The sequence below is a fragment of the Beta vulgaris genome, chromosome 6, assembly GCF_026745355.1.
Source record: "Beta vulgaris subsp. vulgaris cultivar EL10 chromosome 6, EL10.2, whole genome shotgun sequence".
Taxonomy (NCBI): Eukaryota; Viridiplantae; Streptophyta; class Magnoliopsida; order Caryophyllales; family Amaranthaceae; genus Beta; species Beta vulgaris.
In genome coordinates this window covers 22518905-22545523 of record NC_079207.1, presented here as the reverse complement: position 1 = coordinate 22545523, position 26619 = coordinate 22518905, and the positions used below count along the sequence as shown (strand labels likewise).

At 33.0% G+C, this 26619-nt stretch overlaps 1 protein-coding gene across 1 annotated transcript; it reads right to left on the bottom strand.

The window, feature by feature from the left end:
* Positions 1 to 8524: 8524 nt before the first annotated feature.
* Positions 8525 to 19960, bottom strand: LOC125498816 (jasmonate-induced protein homolog). Its single transcript, XM_048647105.1, has 2 exons — positions 19559 to 19960; positions 8525 to 8722 (listed from the first exon to the last, which is right to left on the bottom strand). Exons 1-2 carry the CDS (start codon positions 19958 to 19960, stop codon positions 8525 to 8527), a joined length of 600 nt encoding a protein of 199 aa, XP_048503062.1.
* Positions 19961 to 26619: the final 6659 nt, after the last annotated feature.

Here is a 26619-nt window from a genome sequence, read left to right as displayed (position 1 = left end):
CTTCTATCCTATTTCCTCAAGCTTTTTTATTTACTCTTTTTTAAGAACAATGTAGTTATTTAATTAATTTACTTCCGTCGTTCCTAAGTAAATAAGTATTCAAGTTTAGTTGATCGACAATATTCAACCCTTTTTAATTCCCAATTTTTTTTTTAAATTCAAAGATGTACTGAGTATTTTTATACTTTAATTTATCTCTTTTCAATTAGGTATTAGTCCCTTTTTTCTCTCGATTATGCGAAAGTTTTACTTTCCAGATATGCCAAAATGCAAATCCTTGATAGAATATTTCGTAAGATTTTAATCTTCTATTAAAGTTATTCATAGACATAGATATTATGATCTCATTCTCTTATTTTCTCTGTTTTTCATTGCTAATATTTGAGTGGCATATGTTCGTCAAAACACGAAACAATCAAATTTTGATATCCTTATTTTTTATGTATCGAAAAATTTGGTTTATCTTTATTAGTTGATTTTTTGATACTAAATATTAAATAGAGAAGCCTAAAACAAGGACTATTACCTTGCTTTAACTAGTCTTAATTTTTAGCATTACATATTATTGTATTTTTAGTTAGTGGGACATTCAATAATAAAGGTTGCAGTTGCATCCTAATTCCTAAAAGGTCACACATGTTGACCGAAAGCCTTCCATGTCCCAGAATGTTCCACTTTGAGGTTGCCCAATAAGCACTTGTTACCTATAGGACTTGCATTGTTGCATTTAAACTTTATTTTAAAGACTATTCTAAACCAGACTTAAGTTTGTACTTTGTATTGTATTAAGAAATTCCTTATATTAATTATTTGACATACAATGTTACTACAAGAAGCCAATATTTGAGGCCTAGGTAAAGATGATTGTTCAAAAACTTATTATCTCAACACGTGGAGCACTCTATACTAGCACAAAAATGTAGGTTCAAATCTCATATACGCTGAACAATATATTAAAAGTTAATTAAAAGGGATCTAATTAACAAAACAAGGGGTAAGTTATTCTTAAACGAGTTAAAGTTACACAAAATCTAGTTAAAATCGCCTTTAGAACATATAAAGTTATTCTTTGATTAGTAACTTTAAACTATTACGAGCTACTTTTAAAATAATCGAACCCTTTTTTTTGCAAATGATCCCTTGGGCAAACAACCGACCCAAACGATTATTTTGCTACTAGTTCTATAGATGATCTATATTTTATTAACATTTATATATGTTTTTATAGGAAAACATTTAGCATCACAACTATCGAAAGTTTTGAACATGAGACTTCCTCTCATTAATTAATTCCATTTGTTTCTTTAGCTGCACTATGAAATTCACATGTGATGCTTTCTTATATGTATTATCTTTTCCTTTCTATCAAAGTATGCTCAAAGGACCAATTATAATGTGTAGAAAATGGTAATAGCTAACGGAGCTTAGAATCTTTGTGGCGTATTATATTCAAAGATAAATGTAGTAATACTCTAGTATATAAGTCCCATCAAATAAGATGTCTATAACTATTATTGAAACGTGTAAGAAATAAATGAAGTCCGTGACATATTATCTTTATATGTAGACATGACGCTACGTCATATAAGATACTTTATTTTAAAAATGTTTTCGCATTTGAAACAAGTTAATTAAAGCTACCAGCCTCCTTCAATAGTATTGTCTTGAATTCTTTTTATAGATTCTTCATTTAGAGGGTACTACTTTCTGCACATATATGTCATGTTGGTGAAATTAATCTTAATTAGATTTTTCGATGTAATTAACTATAGTAGTAATTAGTAAAAAGGTCCTAATAAGTTTTATAAATCTTCATAATAATTTACAATTATAATGTTATAATCACAGTCAAAAGAAAAAAGAATAAGAATAATTTAGAGCTATGGAAAAGTATGATTTGTTTAAAAAATAGGTTGAATAATGCTAATCATTAAGAAAAGTGATATGAGCTTTAATTTTTCCCTATTTTACTTTCTTTCTTTTTTAATTTTTGGGATGTAATTCTAGTTTACTTTTGAGAGAATGGAATCATTTTCTCTTGGTGGGAAAGTATGGAACCATATTATTTTGTTTGCGTATATGGAATGACCTTTTTTTAAGGAATATATGCAATTACTTTATGAAAAGTTTGGAATATATTTTTGAAACATTCATTCTTCATGTGATGCTCTTGGTCCAAGTCAATTTTTCCATTATGGACACTCTGAAACTGGCCCAAAATATATAATCTCTACTATCAATTATACACGCTAAAATAATATACAAAAGAAGTGATTGTGAAATAAATATTGAGTGCCTCATATTTGAACAAGAAATTGAACTTTTATATATTGGTCGCTTATGTTCTTTCTGTTTTGAAAAATAGCGGTCAATATCTAAAGTTTTATTTAATCTTATATCGTGACCACTCAAGTTTAAGAATTGGTTGGCTCCTGAATACTCCCTCCATTTCCTAAAGATCTTCCCTCTTTCTGTTTAAGTGTGTTTCCAAAAAATCTTCCCTCTTTTACTTTATTCCTTATTTGAAATATTTTTTCCTTTTTTACCCTCTCATGTCCCTATCATATGATCCACCATTACATTATTAATTCAATTTTACTCCCTTTGTCTCTCATACTTTAACCCCTTTTATTTGTTTATTTATCATAACCAATTTCTCTCTCCTACGTTACCCACCCCACACAAATGGATCCTCCTTGGTATCTGTAGGAATAGTAATAAGGAAGATCTTTTGGAAATGGAGGGAGTAAGTGCTAATGGAATTTTCGATTAAATCTTAAAGCCCATTTCTGTTATTGCTATAATAATGGAGTTAATGAATTAATTTACATCACAGTCTCTAAAAAGATACTATGTTGAGTAAATATACACTATTGTTCAACTAATTGTGAATCCATTTGCTCACTATTACATAAAGATAAAAAAAATGGTCAAGTGGAATAGATGTGGTTAGCTTTGTCTCACTGCATGCTTTCAAAATTATCAACTTCTTGTAATTTTACTTGTGCACCAGTAAAGATAATAATGACCCTATAATAGTATTAGGTTACGTACAAAGTGAATCTAATACTTATTTAGGAAAGAGAAAGTATAAATTCTTAAGAAAATTAATAATTGCAAAACATTTACAAGTGTCAAATCACTAAGAATTGCAAAAAGGATAGTTACTTTTTTTTTTCCCTTTTTGGGTGGGACACTATCTAAAACTTGATAATATAGAATCACTTTCTCTTTATGAGGAAAAAAAAATAACCAGTTCATTTTTTGTGTATGTGAAATGACCTTTATTAGACGATTATATGATTATTTCATCAAAAGTGAAAAATAATTTTTTTTTTATGATTAGTAATTAACTCTTCATATAATTTCTTGGTCCAAGTGAAACCTTCCATGAAAACAGTTGGATAGTGACCCTGAGTATATCTTTTTTTATTATTTATTATACGTGATAATTTAATATACATAAATTGTGATGTGACATATAGATTGAGTGCCTTATGATTTAAACAAGAAATTGAAGTTTTAAATATCGACTAGTCATATTCTTTTTTCTTAATGCTATTGGTCAATATTCTAAATTTTATTTTACTCTATATCTCGAAAGTTACTCAATAAGTGTTAATAAAGTTAATTGATATCATAAGTTCTTTTACCCTATATCCTTAAGCTTTGATATTTCCTATTTTTTCTGGAATAACATAATTGTTATTTAATTAATTTATTTCCCTCGTTCCTAAGTAAATAAGTATTACGTTGAGTTAATCGACAATATTCAACCCTTTTTAATTCCTATTTTTATTTTATTTTTTAAATTCTAAGATCTACTAAGTATGTTTTTGTTATACTTCGATTTATCTCTCTTCAGTTTGGTATTAGTCCCTTTTTTTCTCTCATGCTTATGTTATAACTAATGTGCTTTCCAGATATGTCAATTGCAAATCCTCGTTACAATTTTTCGTAAGATTTTAATCTTCTATTTAATTTTTCCATAGACATAGATTTTATGGTCTCATTATCTAGTTTTTCTCTATTTTTGATTGCTAATATTTGAGTGGGATATGAATTTTAATATCCTTTTTTTTATGTATTTAAAATTTTGGATTGGTTTTATTAGATTATTTTTTGATATTAAGTATTAAATAGAGAAGCCTAATACGAGGACTATTAACTTCCTTTAACTTGTTGCAACTTTTAGCATTATACTTTAATGTATTTTTAGTTAGTGGGACATTTAATGATAATGGTTGCAATTGCATCCTAATTCTTAAAAGGCCATACATGTTGAATCAAAGCCTTCCGTGTCCTAGAATGTTCCACTTGGAGGTTGCCCAATAAGCACTTGTTACCTGTGGGGCTTGCATGGTTGCATTTAAAAAGACTATTCTAAACTAGACTTAAGATTGTACTTATGATCGTATTAAGGAATTTCTTATATTAAATTTTTGACACACATTGTTATTGCAAGAAGCCAATGTTTTGAGGCCTAGGTAATGATGATTGTTCAAAAACATTTTAGCTCAACTCGTGGAGCGATGTATAGTAGCACAAAATTGTAGGTTCAAGTCCCATATAGGTTGAACTATAAATTAAAGAAAAAAGCTATATGCAGCTCTAAGGGCTGTATATAAGAAACTAAAAATGAAAATAAGTTACATTAAATTGATCATTTACTACATCGATTGATGCAAATTTTTTTCATATATTCACAACTTATTTCCATTTTAACTAGTGTATTTATGTGTTATATGCAACCCTAAGGGCTGCATATAGCATAAGCCTAAATTAAAAGTAAAGTGGGATATAATTAACAAAACAAGGGGTATGTTATTCTTAAATGAGTTGAAATTTAAATAAATCTAGTTAAAACGGTCTTTAAAACATATAAAGTTATTCTTTGATTAGTAACTTTAAACTATTATGAGCTACTCTGAAAATCATCGAACCATTTTTTTTTTGCGAACGATGCCAGGGCAATAGAAAGTTCAGACGAGAGTAAAAAAAAAACCTTATAAATCCTAATGCGTCGAAATTGAAACCAATATAGATGATGTTCAAACAACCGACCCAAACTATTATTTTACTACTAGTTCTATAGATGATCTATATATTGTATTAACAATATATTTTTATAGAAAAACATTTAGCATCAAAACTATAGAAATTTTATGGTTGAACGCTTGAAACCATTGCTCCCATTATTAATTGATGATTATCATAATGCATTTGTTCCGGGAAGACATATGGACAATAACATCCTGATTGCACATGAACTTACCCATATTATAAACAAACAACGCAGAGGTCCGAAACAACTAGCCGCGCTCAAACTGGACATGAATAAGGCATACGACATAGTAAGCTGGGTGTTTATTTTATGGGTGCTTCGAGTGTATGGATTCCTAGAGCATTGGGTGAACATGATACAGGAATGTATATCAATAGTGTCATATCGAGTTCTGATTAATGGTCACACAACACAACCTTTTACTCCTACCTGTGGGTTGCGTCAAGGCGACCCTCTTTCGCCGTATCTCTTTTTGTTTTGCATGGACATACTATCACGTATGACAAGTCTGACCATTGATATCTGACAGTTTCAAGGCATCCGTATTCGAAATCGGATCGGGGGCCTACGATATCCCACCTTTTCTTCGCGGATGACTCAATGTTCTTCTTCAGAGCTTCACATGATTCTTGTCGGGAAGTAGTTATAGTCATAAATAGATTTTGTACAATATCGGGTCAGATATTGAATTCACAAAAATCTTTCGTCAAGTTCAGCCCTAATACTCCACCAGAAAGTCAGAGTGCTTATAAAGCTATCTTGCGCATGGATTCACAAACATCAATTGGTGATTACCTCGGCGTCCCAATTGATTTCGAGTCAACCAAAGTTCAACAGTTCACTCCTCTGATGGATAAGATCTCGAAGCGTATTACTAGCTAGAACCACTTCCATTTATCGCAACCGGCAAAGGTGCTCATCATTAACTCCATCCTTATCGGTGCTATCATGAACCAACTAGGAGTCTTCAAAATTCCCACTACAATAGCTAAAAAAATCGATAGCATGTTAGCTATGTTTTTCTGGAAAGATGCACAAGGTAAAGGCATTCACTGGAAAAAATGCGATATCATCCAAAGCACTCGCGGTCAAGGGGGGATTGCTATTCGCAACATTGGAATTTTTAACAAAGCTTTGCTAATGAAAAGGATTGGCGCATCAAGCAAAATCCACACTTGCTCCTCTCCAAGGTCTACCAGAGATCTAGTTCCTCGATTAGTTCATCAGAGCGTAGTCATCCACAGTTCTCCTAGGGCCGAAAAGTTATACTACTAGCCAATACTTTACTTTCCCAACATACAAACGGGAAGGTAGGAGATGGAAGTAGGATAGGGGTTACTACATACCTATGGATGAATGGCTCTCGACCAATTTTTCGAGATCGCAATCCGTTAACCGAATCACGTAATTTAAAGGTGGGTGATCTGATGCTTGGTAATCAACAAGGATGGGATTTCCGGAGTATCACCAGACTATTCGTGCCTCAATATGCGCGTCAAATACAAGCTATTGAGTTATCAGAGGCTATGGATCAAAGGGATGAGGAGTATTGGCCTTATTCTAAATCGGGTGACTTCACAACAAAATCGAGATATGCAATTGTACTCCAACAACAAAATGAAATCAGGGGCATGACATCTCACATCGATACAAATTTTTTTCGTATTCTTTGGGGATTGCGCATCATGCCAAAACGGAAACTGATTCTCTGGAAACTGTGGCACAATGGGTTGGCCACAAACCATAACCTTTATAATTGTCAGATAGGGAGTTGAAGTGAGTGTCCAATCTATTTGGCCGATATAGAAGATACTCAGCACTTGTTTCGCTGGTGCCCTCTGGCTTGTGAGATTTGGGACCGGGTGAGTTTGGGGAGCCAACTCAATACAGGGAATCACTTGCCGTTTCACGAATGGCATAGTTATTGGACGATCTACTTCCATAAGGAGGATAGGCTTCCTTCTCGGCCTTCGACGTTTGTGGGAGCTCTTTGGTCAATCTGGAAATCTCGTAATGACCAGGTATTTAGGAATCATCGCCCAACAATTCCTGCGATTGTTATCCAACTACAAGAAAGTGATAAGCAACATCACACTTTTATAGCTTGCACTCATGACCCTACTCGGAATCCCCGTGACCCTAATACCCTACCTGGTTTCTCCAGTGTTTAACTAGGCCAACAACATACTGCAGTGAGGCCACTAACTATCCAAATTGATGGGTCTTGGGATAGAAATACGAATGTAGGAGGGGCAGCTTGGGCTACTAATTTTGATCCCAATTTCGTACAAGTGCAAAAAGGTTTATTTTGCTTTGCTCTCTCAGCTTTGGCCATGGAAGCAACGGCTTGCCTACACTCCTTAATATGGGTGAAGAATGTGGGACTACTCAGCATTAAAATCCTAACCGATTCTTTAGTGCTTGTACAACTCCTCCAGGCGGATCATACTAGGGACATAACGCTGAAATGGACAATACACCGGATTAAATCGATGGGTCAAAACATCACATCTACAAAAGGTCTCTCGGACACAGGTAACGATGGCCCATCAACTTGCAGAATGGTGTAAGACGAACCGCACAAGTGTTGGTTAAGTCTTCTTAGTTTTTCATTTATGTTTCTTTCTTTCCTTGTACGCTTCTCGGTTGTCAAAGAAAAAAAACTAGAGAAATTTTTGAACATGAGACTTCCTCTCATTAATTAATTCCCTTTTTTTTCTTTAGTTGCGCTATGGAAAAGGGGTGAAATATATCAACTATATTTTACATGTGGTAATGCTTATTAATATATTTTACCAGCTGCTTAGCATTTGGTTATGAGGTAAGGTTATGGCAAGGTTATAGTGTGATGTTATCTAAAATTCATGATATTCACACGTATACGATTGTCCAAGTGTGCGACTGGTCTACCTTGTAGAAAACAGTAAACTCTTTTGTTTAAGATGAAGTATCCAGGTGTTGTCTCATGTCATATCGTGACGGACACAACACGACAAACAATCGATGAGGAAAATAATGTAGGTGTCAAAGTAACATAGGTTTTACTCCAGAATTACTTATGACTAACTTTATGCAATACATATAACTCTTGCTCAGCTTTTACCTAATTGATTATGACATACACCTAGGTAGGAACTTATTCTGTGGTATTGGCTGATTGTTATCATCAGCATTGTAATCGATGTTGAAGAATCAAATTTATAAATGAAAAGAAATAAAAACTTATAGACTTTAAGAAACAATGACACAAAAATATAACTGTATACAAGTAGTATATAGATTAAAAACTCGAAGTGACGAGCATAAAGTTACAAGCTCATGAACTAAGGGTATCAAGTCCTTATTTATTTTATTGCGTGGTTATAAGAAATAGAAAAAAAAAGTGGTTGCATGCACCCAAGCTTACCTCTGTGCATGAAAGGAGTTGGACCTTAGTTCTTAAGATGATACATTAGTAATTTAAACAAGGGTGACATCAAAGATTGCAGCAGCTAGAGGATTATTGCCATTTTTAGCAATTTGAGCTGACACCTCAGTTTGGCTGTCTTCATCAAAATAATGACTTTCAGTGCTTGAGTTTTGCAGACTAGATTTGATTGTGTCCCAATCAATAGAGCCAGAAGGATACATGGTACTAGGTCCAGTTTCTACATAGATCTGAAACGCATAGAATTACATTAACATTCTTTAATCTAAAAAGTTGAACATACGTGTAAATATTAAGTGTTATTTCCCTAGGAACACTATAAGAGAGGGGGGGGGTGAATTGTAGGTGTAGAAATAAACGTAACTTTTTGCGGAAATTAAAACTTAAACGAATAAACAAGCTAAAGGAACACAAGGGATTTTTACGAGGAAAAACTTCTTGGGCCCAACAAGAAGAAACAACCTCGACCACTAGGGATTTTAAACTCAACACTTTCACTAATTAGGCCAAACAACTTGTTACAACCTAATTCTAACTCGAGCCACACCTTGAGTTCCTAAACTCAAGTTCCTGAGCCACTGTTCCCTTAACAGCAGTTCCTCTCAACTTCACTCGAAGTTTTCTCACACATACAAGCTTCACTCAAAGCCTTCTCTTACAGAACTTCACTCAAAGTTCCCTTACCCCAAAAACCAAAATACAATTGATCGAAATAAGCTTAGTGGAATTAGAGTAAGAAGGCAAAGAACAAATGGCTATTATGAGAGAATGAAGGCACTGACACTTAATTAGTTAAACTCACTTAATTACTTAGTCAGACACATTTGGAACTTATCTAGACTTCTATATTTATAGTGTAATCATGAAGAACGTGGGATTAAATAGAGTACATTTTAAGTCCATTTACCCATGATGTTCCTTCCCCTAAGGAACACGTTTATCATCATGTCCCATGATCCCATGACTAAAATGAACGTAATATTTTCAGCCATTACTCCTAAGTAATAGGAGTTCCTTGAGCTTATCCGAAAATCAGTTTTATAAAAACACTTTTTATCTTTAAAACTGAATTTTTAATCTTTAAGAAAATAATATCTTTAAAAAAAATCTTTCTAAAAATCGGATATTTATTTTCTTAGTTTTTCGAAAAATAAAATCTTTTTCCTAAAGCAGATTTTCTTTTTAAAACTGATTTTATCATTTGAAATTAGATATAACTAATTTCCTATAATTTAGGCATGACTTACTCAATATCTTTTTAACCGTTATAATGTTGCACGCCTAAGTCTAGTTCCTTTTATTAACTAAGTTCCTTTAACATATTCGTTTAGTGCCACTGAGTTTGTTCCTTAAAAGGAACAAACTCTCATTCTCAAATAACTGCCACTGTTCCTTACCATTCTTTCTTTGTTCCTTTACATTGGAACTAGAAAATAAAACGCCTAGCTTCTATTCTTCTTGATCCAATGCTTGCTCCAGTATCAACATAGAAACTTCTTTACTTAGCCTTTGAAATCCTCTCTTGACTTCTTCTTGACTTCGTATTCTCCCAGTTCCTTTCATTGATACCTTAAACACCATACACTTAAATAACTCATTAGTTCACTACTTAGTTTGTTCCTTTGTTTCTTTGTCATTATCAAAACTAGGGTTCAACAATTTCCCCCTTTTTGATGATGACAACAAAGGTACAAACTAAGGAAAATAACAAATAATATAAGTGAATATAATAAAAACATAAAGAAGAAAATGAAAAATAAAACACAATTATGTAAGTAACTGAATTTTGATTTTTCATTTACCTTAACCTATTTTTGATTTTTCATTTACCTTATCCATTTTTTAATTTTTTCAATTTTCAATTTTTTCAAGTTTATGTATTTATGTACAGTTTGTTCCTTAAATCTTTTCCCCCTTTGTCATCCTCAAAAAGAATAGACTCTGCATTATTGATGAATTGATTTAACACCTTAAGACCAATATACAAGCACCATTGTGGTTAAGTTAGAAATCAAAGAGTAAACTTGCTCAAACATCAATCACATAATACTAGCCATTCCAAGGAAGAAATTATGCAAATCATTTAGAAACATAGACATAATAGCAAAAGTCATTGATTATATAGCACTTGTTCCATAAAAAAACAAAGAAAGAAAAGAAAAAGGATAAACAAAGTTGTGTTCCTTGATAAAGAAACAGGAACAACAAAACAACAAAAAAAACTAAGAAAGGGAAGGGGAATGGTGTTCCTCTACAACTTCTTCTTCAACCACATCCTCTAATTTTTTCATCACCACCCCATGTTGAGTCCGACCTGTTCCTTCACTCCTCCAAGGCACGGCCATAGAGTCCATCTTCTTTTGTTGCCAACCACGTATCACTCAAGTCTTCATAAGACTTACATTGTATCAGTTTTGGCATCCAAAGTCCAATGAAGATGATTTAAAATTTATCATATGTTGGCAGGAAGACAAACATTCATTACCCAGTTAGCATCATCCGGAGTTCCTGTTCCTTACCCTTGGAACTGAGGCAGATGGGGATTTTGTGAAGGAACTGGAGGGGTTGATGGAAGGTCATCTGTTCCGGAATGGAAACAGAAGGTGAAGGGTGATAAATGGGAGGAAGGAATGGTGGTGTGGGTGGAAGAGTTGTGGAGGTGGAAGCAAAAGGATTTGGGCCTTTTATTTCATCCTTCAACTGCTCAAAACTGGAAGGAACAGAGAAGGATGAAGGTGAAATGGAGGGTTTTTGTGAAAGGAACAGAGAGTTTGGAGATGGTGTGGAGTAGGTTCCTTGAGAGTGAGGGTTCCTGTTCCTCATTATCCGAAAGGACTAAGGAGAGTCCTTGTTGGAAGGAACAGAAACTGAGCAATTTTCTACGAGTGCTCTTCTCACTCTCGAGGAACAGAGGTTTAGGCTTATGGCAATGTGTTTGCGCCTCTTAGGTTTCGGTTCCTCCGGTTAGGAACAGGGTTCATCCAAGATAACATCATTATCTTCTTCTAAGTCAGTTTAGGCAGTTTTCTTTTCCTGAGGAACTGGAGCCATCTCCTTGAATGAGACACCTTCTTGGACAGACAAGCCAAGTCCATTTAGGGTCTTCTCATTCAAGATGTTCCCTTGTTTGATCCTATGTGGTCCAACCGTAAGTCTTACTTCAAAGTGATGAAGTAAGAGTTATCAAGGCACCGTACCCAATACACATTGTTCTCAATACAGTGAGTTAATGTTGAATGAAGAGGGAAGGGAAATTGATTTGTATGTGGTGGTCCAAGCAAAACATGTAACACATATCCAAGAGACCCACTTCATTCCTCTTTTCAGTTCGAGGAATGAGTGCTCTCCAAACCAAATTAAATAGTACTTTGTGAAGGGGAGAGAGTAGATTATGGTTTAGTTTGTTTTGACCAGTTGTTCCTCCAAAATATTCTAAGATTTTGTCTTGAGGAAAATTCGGAAAGGAAACAGTTCCTTTCCGTTTAAAGTACAAATCAGTTCCTTTGCAAGGAACTTCCCATACTTTGCCAAAGGGCTTGATTAAACCTTATTTTCTTTCCTCTAACCTCAGTTGTGCAAGTTCCATTAGTATTAACAAATTTGCACAAATCATCCATAGCTAGAGGAACAAGAGCATTTAAAAGGCGAATTCAAACAAGAATTCCATGCCTTGTTCCTTTAGAATGGAGGTTAATTCTGAAATTCTATTTATTGCCCATTCTAAATCGACGCAAAAACCCAAACATACCTAGATTCACTTCGTTCGACCCGTTTCTTGGAAGAGAAGAAACAGTTCCTTTGGAAGGAACGGAGTGATTCTTCTTCTTCCCCCTGAGATTGTTCCGGGGTTTCTTCTTCATCGTCTTCCCCAATTAATTTTCTTCTACGCATACTCCTTCTAGGAGATTCTAATTGCTGTTCCTCTATGGGGTTTTCTTGAATTATGTCGGTTTCAAGGGTTTTGGTTGGAGATGAAGAATTTCCATTTTTGAAGTGTCGGTTTTTTGATGTGGAAAAGGAGGAGTTTCTTGAAGTTTTTGCCATGATTTGTGAAGGTTTGGAGGTTTTTATGGAGTTCAAAGGGTGTGATGAGGTTTCGGCTATGGTGAAGATGAAGAGTTGAGAGGAACACGGTTTCTTAGATGAATTAAGAAGGAGTTTTGCATGTAATAGTAATTATGACACGCGGGAAAGAAATAAAGCAAAAAAATAAAAATAAAAATAAAAAGGAAAACAAAACGAAAAGATAATAAATAAGAACCAAGATTTAATTTAATCTGGTTCCCCTTATTTTTGGGATTTTTCGGATTTTTCGGATTTTTATGATTTTAATTTTTGAAAGAAAATAAATGCTAAGGAACTTGTGCTATAGGAACAACTAATGCTACATATCAATGTCCTTCATATCATGCATGTTTCTTACCTTAGGAACAGTAAGGGGAGTATTATGTGACATTTGTGAGTTGTTTAATTTCTTTGAATTCATGTTTATGTTTTGCAACATTCCAATTTGCAATGGTCTTAGGCAATTAAACACAATTATTTTTAGCACACAAAGTCACTCAAATTGATTCAAACATGGGGGAATGACATAGGAACAATCACTTAATTTTTATTAACCTAACTCAAGCCTTAATTTTTCATATATCTATCCTTTGCAAAGGCTTAGTTAGAATATCAGCAATCTGATAATCAGTTTGACAAAACTCAAGTTTAATCAAACCTTTTTCAACATTTTCTCTTAAAAAGTGATGTCTGATATGTATATGCTTTACTCTAGAATGATGCACTGGATCTTTAGATATACTATAGCACTTGTATTGTCACAATAAATAGGAACACATTCAAAGTTTATTCCATAGTCACTAAGTTGTTGTTTTATCCAAAGCATTTGAGAGCAACATGCAGCAGCTGCTACATATTCTGCTTCAGCAGTGGATAAAGCAACTGTGTTTGTTTCTTGGTACTCCAAGAAACTAAACTATGACCAAGGAATTGTGCCATACCTGAGGTGCTTTTCCTATTTACAAGATCTCCAGCATAATCTGCATCTGCATATCCTTTTAGTTCGAATGTATCACTTCTTGGATAGTAGAGTCCAAGATCATCTGTTCCTTTAAGATATCTAAGAATTCTCTTCACAGCAGTGAGGTGAGACTCCTTTGGATTTGCTTGAAATCTAGCACACAAACCAACACTGAAAGCTATGTCTGGACGACTAGCAGTTAGATACAAAAGTGAACCAATCATTCCTCTATATTTTGTTTGATCAACACTTGTTCCTATGGAGTCTTCATCTAATCTAGTTGAAGTTCCCATAGGAGTGTGATTTATCTTTGAATTTTCGAGGCCATATTTCTTTAATAGTTCCTTTATGTATTTTTGTTGGTGAACAATTATCCTTTTCAGTTTGTTTGATTTGTAGTCCAAGAAAGAAATTTAACTCACCCATCATACTCATTTCAAATTCATTGCTCATGAGACTTGAGAATTCTTTGCACAATGTTTCATTAGTAGCTCCGAATATGATGTCATCAACATATATTTGAACAAGAAAATATCAGTTCCTTTAGATTTTAGGAACAAGGTTTTATCAACCTTTCCTCTTTTAAAATTGTTTTCTAAAAGGAACTTTGATAATCTCTCATACCATGATCTAGGTGCTTGTTTTAACCCATAAAGAGCTTTATCAAGCTTGTAGACATGATTTGGGAGATTATTATTTTCAAACCAGGGGGTTGTTCAACATATACATCTTCGTTTAGATAGCCATTTAAAAATGCACACTTAACATCCATTTGATATAATTTAAATCCCATGTAAGCAGCAAATGCAATTAAAATTCTAATGGCTTCTAATCTAGCTACAGGAGCAAAGGTTTCTTCATAATCCATTCCTTCTTGTTGATTATAACCTTTTACTACAAGTCTAGCTTTGTTTCTTACAATGGTTCCATATTCATCTAGTTTGTTTCTAAACACCCATTTTAAGCCAATTACTTTTTGTTGTTTAGATGAAGGAACTAGATGCCATACCTTGTTTCTTTCAAACTCATTTAATTCAGCTTGCATTGCAGTAATCCAATCAGAGTCAGTTAAGGCTTCTTCATGATTTCTTGGTTCCATCATTGATAGGAACGCATGAAATGCACAAAAGTTCCTTAACTGAGATCTAGTTTGCGTACCTTTGGATATGTCGCTGATTATGAGTTCCATAGGATGTGATTTTGTAATCTCCAAGGTTTTGGTTGAAACTCTCTTATAGGAACATGTTGTTCCTCATGAGTTCCTTGAGTAGATGAGGAACTCTGCTCAGTTGTTCCTCTGTTAGCCTCGGTGGACTCAGTTCCTTCATTTGAGGAACAGGAGCATCTTCTCCTCCTTGAGGAACAGGAACATCATTGATGTCATTATTTTCAAATTCCTCGTTCCTTTCCTCTTTCACTTCTTCTTCTTCTTGTGAATCTGCGTTCCTTGTACTTGGTTGTGCTAACCCTATCTCATAGTCATCAACCTGTATGCTTGGATATATTGTCAGATTCATCAAAGATTACATGAATGCTTTCTTCAACACACATAGTTCTTTTGTTATATACTCTATAAGCTTTACTATGTGAGGAGTATCCTAAAAATGTTGCTTCATCACTCCTTGCATCAAATTTTCCAAGATTATCTTTTCCATTATTATGCACATAACATTTGCACCCAAATGTTTTAAAATATGTGATATTTGGTTTCTTTCCAAAATAAAGTTCATAAGGAGTTTTATTAATGATAGGTCTCATCATGGCACGATTTATTATGTGACAAGCAGTATTAACAGCTTCAGCCCAAAAGTTCCTTGGAAGTTCACTAGCAATCAACATGGTTCTAGACATTTCCTCCAAAGTTCTATTTTTCCTTTCTACAACACCATTTTGTTGTGGTGTTCTAGGGGCAGAAAAATTATGATCTAGGCCATTATCTCTGCTTAAGTCATCAAATTTATAATTTTCGAATTCCTTGCCATGATCTGATCTAATGTGCATTATTTTATGTCCACTTAAGTTTTGAACTCTTTTAGCAAAGACAAGGAACTCATCATAAGTTTCATCTTTACTAGTGAGAAAAATAACCCAAGTGTACCTAGAGTAGTCATCAACAATTACAAGTACATACCTCTTTCCACTTCTGCTTTGAATTCTCATGGGTCCACATAAGTCCATATAAATTAATTCTAATGGTTTAGTGGTACTTACAATCGTTTTAGATTTGAAAGACGATCTTACTTGCTTACCTCGCTTGTGCCAGAGAAGTGAATCATCTTCAAGTTTCTCAAGTAATGAAAAGCTAGCATGTCCTAGACGCTTGTGCCAGAGAAGTGAATCATCTTCAATAACACTAAGACAAGTTAAATTGATTTGAGGAACAAGGTCTAGATCCACAATGTATGTGTTCCCTTTCCTTGTTCCTTCCAAGATAACCTTGTTGTTTTAATGTTGATGATCAAGCATTTTTCTTTATCAAATTTTACAGTATTTCCTTTGTCACAGAATTGAGAAATGCTTAATAGATTATGTTTTAGACCTTCAACTAAAAATACATTTTCAATGGAGTGTAATGGTGACTTACCAACCTTACCCATAGCAACTATGTTACCTTTCTTATTATCACCAAATGTTACACTTCCACCTTCATAGGTGTTGTGATGAGAGAAACTTCGTTTTGTCTCCTGTCATGTGCTTGGAACAACCACTATCGAGATACCATGTGTTGTTCCCCCTCACTCCAACCTGCAAAAATCAACTAGTGTGTTAGTTGTAGGAACCCCATTTTTCGTGGGTTCCTGTTCTTGACTAGGATTTGTTTTGACAGCCCATTTTTTTCTTACTTATTGTCAAGTTTTTCCAATCATTTCAGATTTTAATTGACATTGATTTATGTAATGACCTACCTTGCCACAATACATACAAAACTTTCACTAGGTAGATCAACATATTTCTTTGTCTTGTTCCTTTTCTTGTAGTTTTCAAAACCAAGACCTTCCTTCCTCTTGGTCTGTGGTTTCTCAATCCACTTAGGAACTTTCATGATTTTGCCTCTGTTCCTTGCGACAACCAGTTCCTTTTTAAGATTACAGATCTGTTCCTTTAAAATATTTTCTCTTTATTCATTTTTTCAATCTCAGATCTGTATCCTTTCAAAGGGGTTGATCTTATATCAAAGGAACTCAGAACAGGGACAAATTCCTTCAAGTGTGAAATCTCTAAATTAATTAGATAATTTTCTTTTTCAAACTTTCATAACATTCTTTGATTTTTAAGTTTTTATCAAATAATCAAAAAATCTTGTTTCGACATCTGTTCTCATTTTCTTAAGCCATTCTATGTGTTCCTTGCAGACTTTAAGCTTGTTCCGTTTGTTTACGTTTTTTCACGTTCATCTCTACATTCAAGAATTGCATCATAAAGAAGATCATATATTTCAGGCCTAGTTTTACCATCTAAGTCTGACTCAAGACCATGTTGACTTACCTCAACTTTTCTTCATCTTTTTTTCTCTGTTGTTTCAGTGTTTGCCATGAGGCAAAGGTTTGCTGTTTCTTCAGTTGGTTGTTCCTCTTCTTCTTCCGTCTCTGAATCTCCCCAAGCAGCTATCATAGCTTTGCGCACATTTGCCTTAGAGAAAGGTGCTTTTGATTCTTTGTTCCTTTCAGCAAAGCGTTCCTTGTTCCTTTCTTTGGTTTTGTCATTTTCCCAAAGAGGACATTCCTTGATGAAGTGATCTGTACTACCACATTTATGACAAGCAGCTTTGTTAGAAAATTTCTTAGTTTTACCTTTGAAGTTTCCATTCTTCATGTTCCTGTACATCTTTCGAAATTTTCGAACCATGAGGGCTGCTTCTTCTTCTCTTCTTCGAATCATCTTCATCATCTGCTTTGAGAGCAATTGATTTTGATTTGGAGCTTTCACCATATTCAGTATCAAGGTGAAGCTCATGAGTCATAAGTGACCCTGCCAGCTGTTCTAAGTTGAACTTAGTGAAGTCTTTTGTTTCTTAAGAGCAGTGACTTTAGCCATCCATCTGTCCTTAGGAAGACTCCTAAGAACCTTTCGAACCTGTTCATCAGATGAAAATAAACTTTCAAGAGAAGCCAACTCATTAATAATGTTAGTAAAACGAGTAAACATGTCTCGGATGCTTTCTTTGGATTTCATGCAGAACAGTTCATATTGATTCATAAGTAAATCAATTTTCGATCTTTTAACTTCATTAGTTCCTTCGTGGGTTACTTCTAGTAAATCCCATATTTGCTTTGCGGATTTGCATCCCATGATCCTATTATGTTCATGGGGTCCAAGTCCACAATGCAACAATTTAATAGCCATGGCATTTACTTCCATTTTTTCAAAATCAGATTTGTCATAATCAGAGAGGGGTTTTAGAGTTACCTCATTTTTGTCATTTGTAGTTGTGACTTCGAAATCACCAACTTCAATGACTCTCCATACCTGATAGTTTTCAGCTTGATGAATATCTCCATGCGGTTCTTCCAATAGTTGTAGTACTTCCCATTGAACATAGGAGGCCTTTGAGTGGAATAACCTTCTTCATATTTCTCGGTGGTATTCATTGTTCCTTGGATCTTTTTCTCAATAGGGTTTCCTATCTTACGTGAGTTCTAGCTCTGATACCAATTGTTATTTCCTAGGAACACTACAAGAGGGGGGGTGAATTGTAGGTGTAGAAATAAACGTAACTTTTTGCGGAAATTAAAACTTAAACGAATAAACAAGCTAAAGGAACACAAGGGATTTTTACGAGGAAAAACTTCTTGGGCCCAACAAGAAGAAACAACCTCGACCACTAGGGATTTTAAACTCAACACTTTCACTAATTAGGCCAAACAACTTTGTTACAACCTAATTCTAACTCGAGCCACACCTTGAGTTCCTAAACTCAAGTTCCTGAGCCACTGTTCCCTTAACAGAGTTCCTCTCAACTTCACTCGAAGTTTTCTCACACATACAAGCTTCACTCAAAGCCTCTCTCTTACAGAACTTCACTCAAAGTTCCCTTACCCCAAAAACCAAAATACAATTGATCGAAATAAGCTTAGTGGAATTAGAGTAAGAAGGCAAAGAACAAATGGCTATTATGAGAGAATGAAGGCACTGACACTTAATTAGTTAAACTCACTTAATTACTTAGTCAGACACATTTTGGAACTTATCTAGATTTCTATATTTATAGTGATAATCATGAAGAACGTGGGATTAAAACTAGATAGGAGTTCCTTGAGCTTTATCCGAAAATCAGTTTTTATAAAAACACTTTTTATCTTTAAAACTGAATTTTTAATCTTTAAGAAAATAATATCTTTTAAACAAAATCTTTCTAAAAACCGGATATTTATTTTCTTAGTTTTCCGAAAAATAAAATCTTTTTCCTAAAGCAGATTTTCTTTTTAAAACTGATTTTATCATTTGAAATTAGATATAACTAATTTCTTATAATTTAGGCATGACTTACTCAAATATCTTTTTAACCATTATAATGTTGCATGCCTAAGTCTAGTTCCTTTTATTAACTAAGTTCCTTTAACATATTCGTTTAGTGCCACTTCGTTTGTTCCTTACAAAGGAACAAATTAAACTCTCATTCTCAAATAGACTGCTACTGTTCCTTACCATTCTTTCTTTGTTCCTTTACATTGGAACTTGAAAATAAAACGCCTAGCTTCTATTCTTCTTGATCCAATGCTTGCTCCAGTATCAACATAGAAACTTCTTTACTTAGCCTTTGAAAACCTCTCTTGACTTCTTCCTTGACTTCGTATTCTTCCAGTTCCTTTTATTGATACCTTAAACACCATACACTTAAATAACTCATTAGTTCACTACTTAGTTTGTTCCTTTGTTTCTTTGTCATTATCAAAACTAGGGTTCACCATTAAGCATGCGTGTATTATACACTTGGGCACATATATATATGATTGGATTGGGAATACCCTAAGTTATGCGATGGCAGTGACTATAATTAAGATGAAATATGATAACACAAAGATGGATGAAGAGAATTTGCCTTGTTTTCGGTTCCATCACCAGGAGTGCTCCAAGCCATGATCCAAGCATAATTATCTGGCCCACCTTGCACATTGGAACCAACGTACACCACAGCTCCCATGGATCCATTTGAGTCCTTAGGAGGGGTGCCTTTGTGAGAAAACTTACCAGACTTGTTTAGTTGAACAGTAGGAGGGATAGATCCGACGATCGAACCAGACCAATCTTTCTTCTCCTGGAATTTTATGGTTCCCACGCCATTATTCAACATAGAGGCCTTTGTGGTAGCCTGAGCTTTTGCATTTCGCACATCGCTTAAGGAGCTTTCATTTGCCCCGAGCTCCTTCTTCAACTCATCTATGGCATCTCTGTGCTTCTCATTGATTCGTGATGATGATTTTGGTGCTTGGTAGGATGCCATTTTCCTAACAACTAAGAAAAGTAAGATAAAGGATAATCCAATAATAATATAAGTAATTTTTCCCTATCATTGATTTGAATTTGGACAGACTTACTTTGATCCGGTTTTATGGTGGCTTTCATAATATATAGACACAAATATTAAGACAACAAACATAGGAGGTAGTGTAAACCTATTGTGCACGTTATAAGGAAAAATGTATTATTGTGTAGATAGAAAGATAGAAATATAATAACGACAATGATGTAAAAGATTTAGCTAATCAACTAATTATTAACAAAAGACTGCAAATATTTTGAAAAAAAAAATACTTTCACTGTATTAATTTATCTTTCCTAATTTGACTATTTTTCCACTACACTTATTCAACCTTAAATATCTTTCACTACATATTAGTAAAAATTATGATGATTATATATTAATAAAATACTCATTAAGACGAATCAAATAAGACCCGACATTACTATAATTTTTCCTTAAATATTAATAAAAAATTAAAATATTCTCTCTAATTGTGAATAATGTCAAGATCTCAATTATAAAATATAGAAAACATAGATAGAGTATAAGTGTAATCATAAGAATACGGTAGTACATGATTAGAGTGTACCCATTTACCATTAAACGAAACTAAATTCTTACTTTGCACTATGATTATGTGACATATATGCCAATCATTTTGCTTATTAAAGAAACTCAATGGTAAATATTTATTATGACGCTTCAATCTGGACTAGTATTAACGAATAAGAATACTTGTAAAAGATATGAGACAATATTATGAGAGTCAAGTCATTTGAATATCATTTCATGGTACGACAGAATTACAAATATTAATTTAAATATTATATACTTACCTTATTTTGGTGATATTGAACCAATAAAATTGATGTTGTAGTTGATGATTGAAAAAATATCCTCCAAATCTTTACTTATTTATAGGACACCAAAGTAGCAAATCAGGGGACACATAGTCGATCCATGTGGCCATGCTCATCCTCAATTCAACCATTAGCATCTGATGCTTTCAAATTTTTGGTTTTCTTTTTCTTTGTGAAATTCGCATGTGATGCTTTCTTATCCGTATTTTCTTTTTCTTTCTATCAAGGTATGCTCAGAGACTAATTACAATGTATAGAAAATGCTAAAAGCTAACAAAGCTTAGAATCTTTGTGGCGTATTATATTCAAAGATAGTGGTAGTAATACTATAGTATACAAGTTCCATAAAATAAGATGTCTATAACTATTATTAAAACGTGTAAGAAATAAATGAAGTCTGTCACATATCACCTTATCTTTATATGTTGACATGGCTCTACATCAGATAAGATACCTTATTTTAGAAATATTTTAGCAATTTTAAACAAGTTAATTAAGCTACCAACCTCCTTCAATAGTATTGTCTTGAATTCTTATAGATTTTTTATTTAAAGCATACTGCTTTTCTGCACATATATGTCATGTTGGAGAGATTAATCTCAATTAGATTTTTCAATGTAATTAACTATTGTAGTAATTAGTAAAAGGGTCCTAATAAGTTTTATAAATCATCATAATTAATACTTTACAATTACAATATTTCAATCAGAAACAAAAGAAATAAAAGTAAGAATAATTTGGAGCCAGATTTCTTTAATAAATAGGTTTATAATGCTAATTATTAAAAAAAGTGATACAAACTTTAATTTTTCCCTATTATTTAATTCTTCATGTGATGCTCTTGGTCCAAGTCAATTCTCCCATTAGGGACAGTTGGAAAGTGGCCCTAAATATATAATCTCTACTATTAACTATACACGCTGAAATAATATACATAAAATGTGATTGTGAAATAAATATTTTGTGCCTCATATTTGAACAAGAAATTGAAGTTCTATATATTGGTCCTTAAATATATAATCTCTATTATTAACTATACACGCTAAAATATAAAATCACTTTCTCTTTATGAGAACATACATAACTATTTCATTTTTGTGTGTATGTGGAATGACCTTTATTAGACAATCATATGAAATTATTTCATCAAAAGTGCGAAATAATTTTTTTATGATTAATACTTAATTCGTCATATGATTCTCTTGGTCCAAGTGAGACTTTCTACCAAAAAAGTTGGACTTTGAACCTAAGTATATTTTTTTACTATTGATTATACTTGGTAAGTTGATATACATGAATTGTGATGTGACATATAGATTGAGTGCCTTGAGATTTAAAAAAGAAATGAAACTTTTAAATATCGACAGTCCTATTCTTTTTTTTCAATGTAATTGGTCAATATCCTAAATTTTATTTTGCCCTATATCTCGGCAATTACTCAATAAGTATTAATAAAGTTAACTGATATCATAAATTTTCTTTTATCCTATATCCTCAAGCTTTTCTATTTCCTCTTTTTTCCAGAACAATGTAGCTATTTAATTAATTAATTTACTTCCCTCGTTCCTAAGTAAATAAGTATTAAAGTTTAGTTGATCGACAATATTCAACCCTTTTTAATTCCCATTTTTATTTTATTTTTTAAATTCAAATATGTACTGAGTATTTTTTTGTTACAATTTGATTTCTCTCTTTTCAATTAGGTATTAGTCCCTTTTTTCTCTCGATCATGCGAAAGTTTTACCTAAAGTACTTTCCATATATGCCAAAATGCAAATCCTTGATAGAATATTTCGTGATATTTTAATCTTCTATTAAATTTATTCATAGACACAGATATTATGATCTCATTCTCTTATTTTCTCTGTTTTTGATTGCTAATATTTGAGTGGCACATGTTCGTCAAAACACGAAACAATCAAATTTTGATATCCTTATTTTTTATGCATTGCAAAATTTAGATTATCTTTAATACATGATTTTTTTATACTAAGTATTAAATAGATAAGCCTAAGGCAAGGACTATTACCTTGCTTTACCTAGTCTTAATTTTTAGCATTATACATTATTGTAGTTTAATAAGTGGGACATTTAATGATAATGGTTGCAGTTGCATCCTAATTCCTAAAAGGCCACACATGTTGACTCAAAGCCTTCCATGTCCTAAAATGTTCCACTTTGAGGTTGCCCAATAAGCACTTGTTACCTATAGGGCTTGCATTGTTGCATTTAAACTTTATTTTAAAGACTATTCTAAACTAGACTTAAGTTTGTACTTATTATTGTATGAAGAAATTCCTTATATTAATTATTTGACATACATTGTTACTACAAGAAACCAATTTTTGAGGCCTCGGTAAAGATGATTGTTCAAAAACTTATTATCTCAACACGTGGAGCACTCTATATTAGGACAAAAATGTAGGTTCAAATGTCATATACACTGAACTATATATTAAAACTTAATTAAAAGGGATCTAATTAACAAAACAAGGGGTAAGTTATTCTTAAACGAGTTAAAGTTACACAAAATCTAGTTAAAATCGCCTTTAGAACATATAAAGTTATTCTTTGATTAGTAACTTTAAACTATTACGAGCTACTTTTAAAATAATTGAACCCTTTTTTTTTTGCAAATGATCCCCTAGGCAATTGAAAGTTCAAAGATAGTAAAAAATAACCTTATAAATTGTAATGCGTCACAATTGAAACTAATATAGACGATGTTCAAACAACCGACCCAAACTATTTTTTTGCTACTAGTTCTATAGATGATCTATATTGTATTAACATATATATGTTTTTATAGGAAAAGATTTAGCATCACAACTATCGAAAATTTTGAACATGAGACTTCCTCTCATTAATTAATTCCCTTTGTTTCGTTAGCTGCACTATGAAATTCACATGTGATGCTTTCTTATATGTATTATCTTTTCCTTTCTATCAAAGTATGCTTAGAGGACCAATTATAATGTATAGAAAATGGTAATAGATAACGGAGCTTAGAATCTTTGTGGCGTATTATATTCAAAGATAAATGTAGTAATACTCTAGTATATAAGTCCCATCAAATAAGATGTCTATAACTATTATTAAAACGTGAAAAAAATAAATGAAGTCCGTCACATATCACCTTATCTTTATATGTTGACATGGCGCTACGTCATATAAGATACTTTATTTTAAAAATATTTTCGTATTTTAAACAAGTTAATTAAAGCTACCAGCCTCCTTCAATAGTATTGTCTTGAATTCTTTTTATAGATTTTTCGTTTAGAGGGTACTACTTTCTGCACATATATGTCATGTTGGTGTAATTAATCTTAATTAGATTTTTCAATGTCATTAACTATAGTAGTATTTAGTAAAAAGGTCCTAATAAGTTTTATAAATCTTCATAATACTTTACAATTATAATGTTAAAATCACAGTCAAAAGAAATAAGAATAAGAATAATTTAGAGCTATGCTAAAGTTAGATTTGTTTAATAAATAGGTTGAATATGCTAATCATTAAGAAAAGTGATATGAATTTTAATTTTTCACTATTTTGCTTTCTTTATTTTTAATTTTTGGGATGTAATCCTATTTTACTTTTGAGAGAATGGAATCACTTTCTCTTGATGGGAAAGTACAGAACCATATCATTTTGTTTGCGTATGTGGAATGACCTTTTTAAAAGGAATATACACTAACAGAATAAATGCTTATTGATGCGGTCAAAAAGTGGCCTATTGTTGCGGTTTTGGGTGCGCAATAATTAAGGAGGTAGCAATAGGTAATAATTATATTGTTGCGGTTTTAAACCACAACAAAATCTCAACATATTACTACGGTTTCTAGGCAAAATCGCAGCAATATGCTTATTTTTTAATATTAAAAATACAGGTCAATTGCTGCAGTTTCTTTCCAAAACCGCAGCAATAGACACATGACAGGTAAATTTTTTTTTTTTTTTTTCATGTCTCTAGCCATAAATTTTTTTATATTTATAATACAATTATAACATAAACATAATTACAACAATATATGTTACAAATCTAAGAAAATCAAACAAAAACTGAAATAAAAAGACAAAGAAAAAAATTAAAACTAAAACCTAACAAACTACAAAATTAAGAAACTAAAATGTAAGTTTAAAATAAAATACCACAAATTAAAAAATAACAAAAAATCAGAAACCCTAACATTACATTGATTCTTAACAAACAAAAATAAAAAAAATAAAAACTAAAATATTACAATCCTAGTCTAATTTAACTAAAAAAAAAAACAAGACTAGATCTGGATTGCCGGCAACCATCTCGCGCGTCGTCGGCCGACAAGCATCCGAAGTTCCTCGCAGCGATCATGCGTCGTCTGCCGGTAACCATCCGAAGTTCCTCGCAGCGATCGCGCATCGTCCGGCAACCATCCTTCTCCTCTTTGTCGCGCGTCATCGCGGCGTGTCAGATCTATTCACAAGCGATGCCGGCGTGGTTGAGATGAGGTGTGCGTGGTTGCGTGACGAAGGCGTGATTGATTGGGTGAGATGAGGCGTCCGTGTTTCGTGACGCCGTCGTGGTTGAGAGGAGAGGGTCAGATGGTGACGCCGGCGTGGTTGAGAGGAGAGGGTGAGAGGGTGATGCCGGCGTGGTTGAGAGGAGAGGGTGAGAAGGTGACGCCGGCGTGGTTGAGAGGAGAGAGAGTGAGATGAGGATGAGGGAGATACGGAGAGTGAGGCGTGCAGAGGAAGAGAGGAGAGAGAGTGAGAGGAGAGTGAGGCGTGTAATTTAAAGAAAGAGGATTGAAACCCTAAATGACCTCTTTAAATATTGATTTTAAAAGCCTATTGCTGCGGTTTTTAGTAGGAACCGCAGCAATAGATCTAAATAATTTTTTTTTATATTATTTTATTATATTGCTGCGGTTTTGATCAGAAACTGCAACAATATTTCCCGTCAAATGGTCAAAAAGTTTCAAAAAAATTCCGCTGAAACCTTATTGCTGCGGTTTTTGGCATTAATCGCAGCAATATCGTTATTTTATATTTTATATTTTCTTTTTACGTGATATATTGCTGCGTATGGGTAAAAGCGCAGCAATATCACCACAGCAATAAACATTTATTCTACTAGTGATATGCAATTACTTTATGAAAAGTTTGAAATATATATTTTTTTAAACATTAATTCTTCATGTGATGCTCTTGGTCCAAGTCAATTCTTTCATTATGGACACTTTGAAACTGGCCCTAAATATAAAATATCTACTATCAAGTATACACGCTAAAATAATATACATAAATAGTGATTGTGAAATAAATATTGAGTGCCTCATATTTGAACAAGAAATTGAACTTTTATATATTGGTCACTTATGTTCTTTCTTTTTTGAATGTTAGCGGTCAATATCTAAAGTTTTATTTTATCTTATATCGTGCTCACTCAAGTTTAAGAATCGATTGGCTCTTGAATAAGTGTTAATGGGATGTTCGTTTAAATGTTCAAGCCTATTCCTATTTTTGCTAGAATAATGGAGTTAATGAATTAATTTACATCACAGTCTCTAAAAAGGTACTACGTTGAGTAAAGAGACACTATTGTTCAACTAATTGTGAATCCATTTGCTCACTATTACATAAAGATAAAAAAAAAAATGGTCAAGTGGAATAGATGTGGTTAGCTTTGTCTCAATGCATGCTTTCAAAATTATCAACTTCTTGTAATTTTACTTGTGCACCATTAAATATATTAATGACCCTATAGGAGTATTAGGTTATGTAAAAAGTGAATCT

What these genes read in the sequence shown, in the direction of transcription:
- LOC125498816 (XM_048647105.1), bottom strand. Translation starts at nt 19,960, where the DNA reads ATGGCATCCTACCAAGCACCAAAATCATCATCACGAATCAATGAGAAG. An exon ending in GTGATGGAACCGAAAACAAG is followed by an intron (nt 8,723 to 19,558) that starts GCAAATTCTCTT and finishes TATGCGTTTCAG; the next exon opens with ATCTATGTAGAAACTGGACC.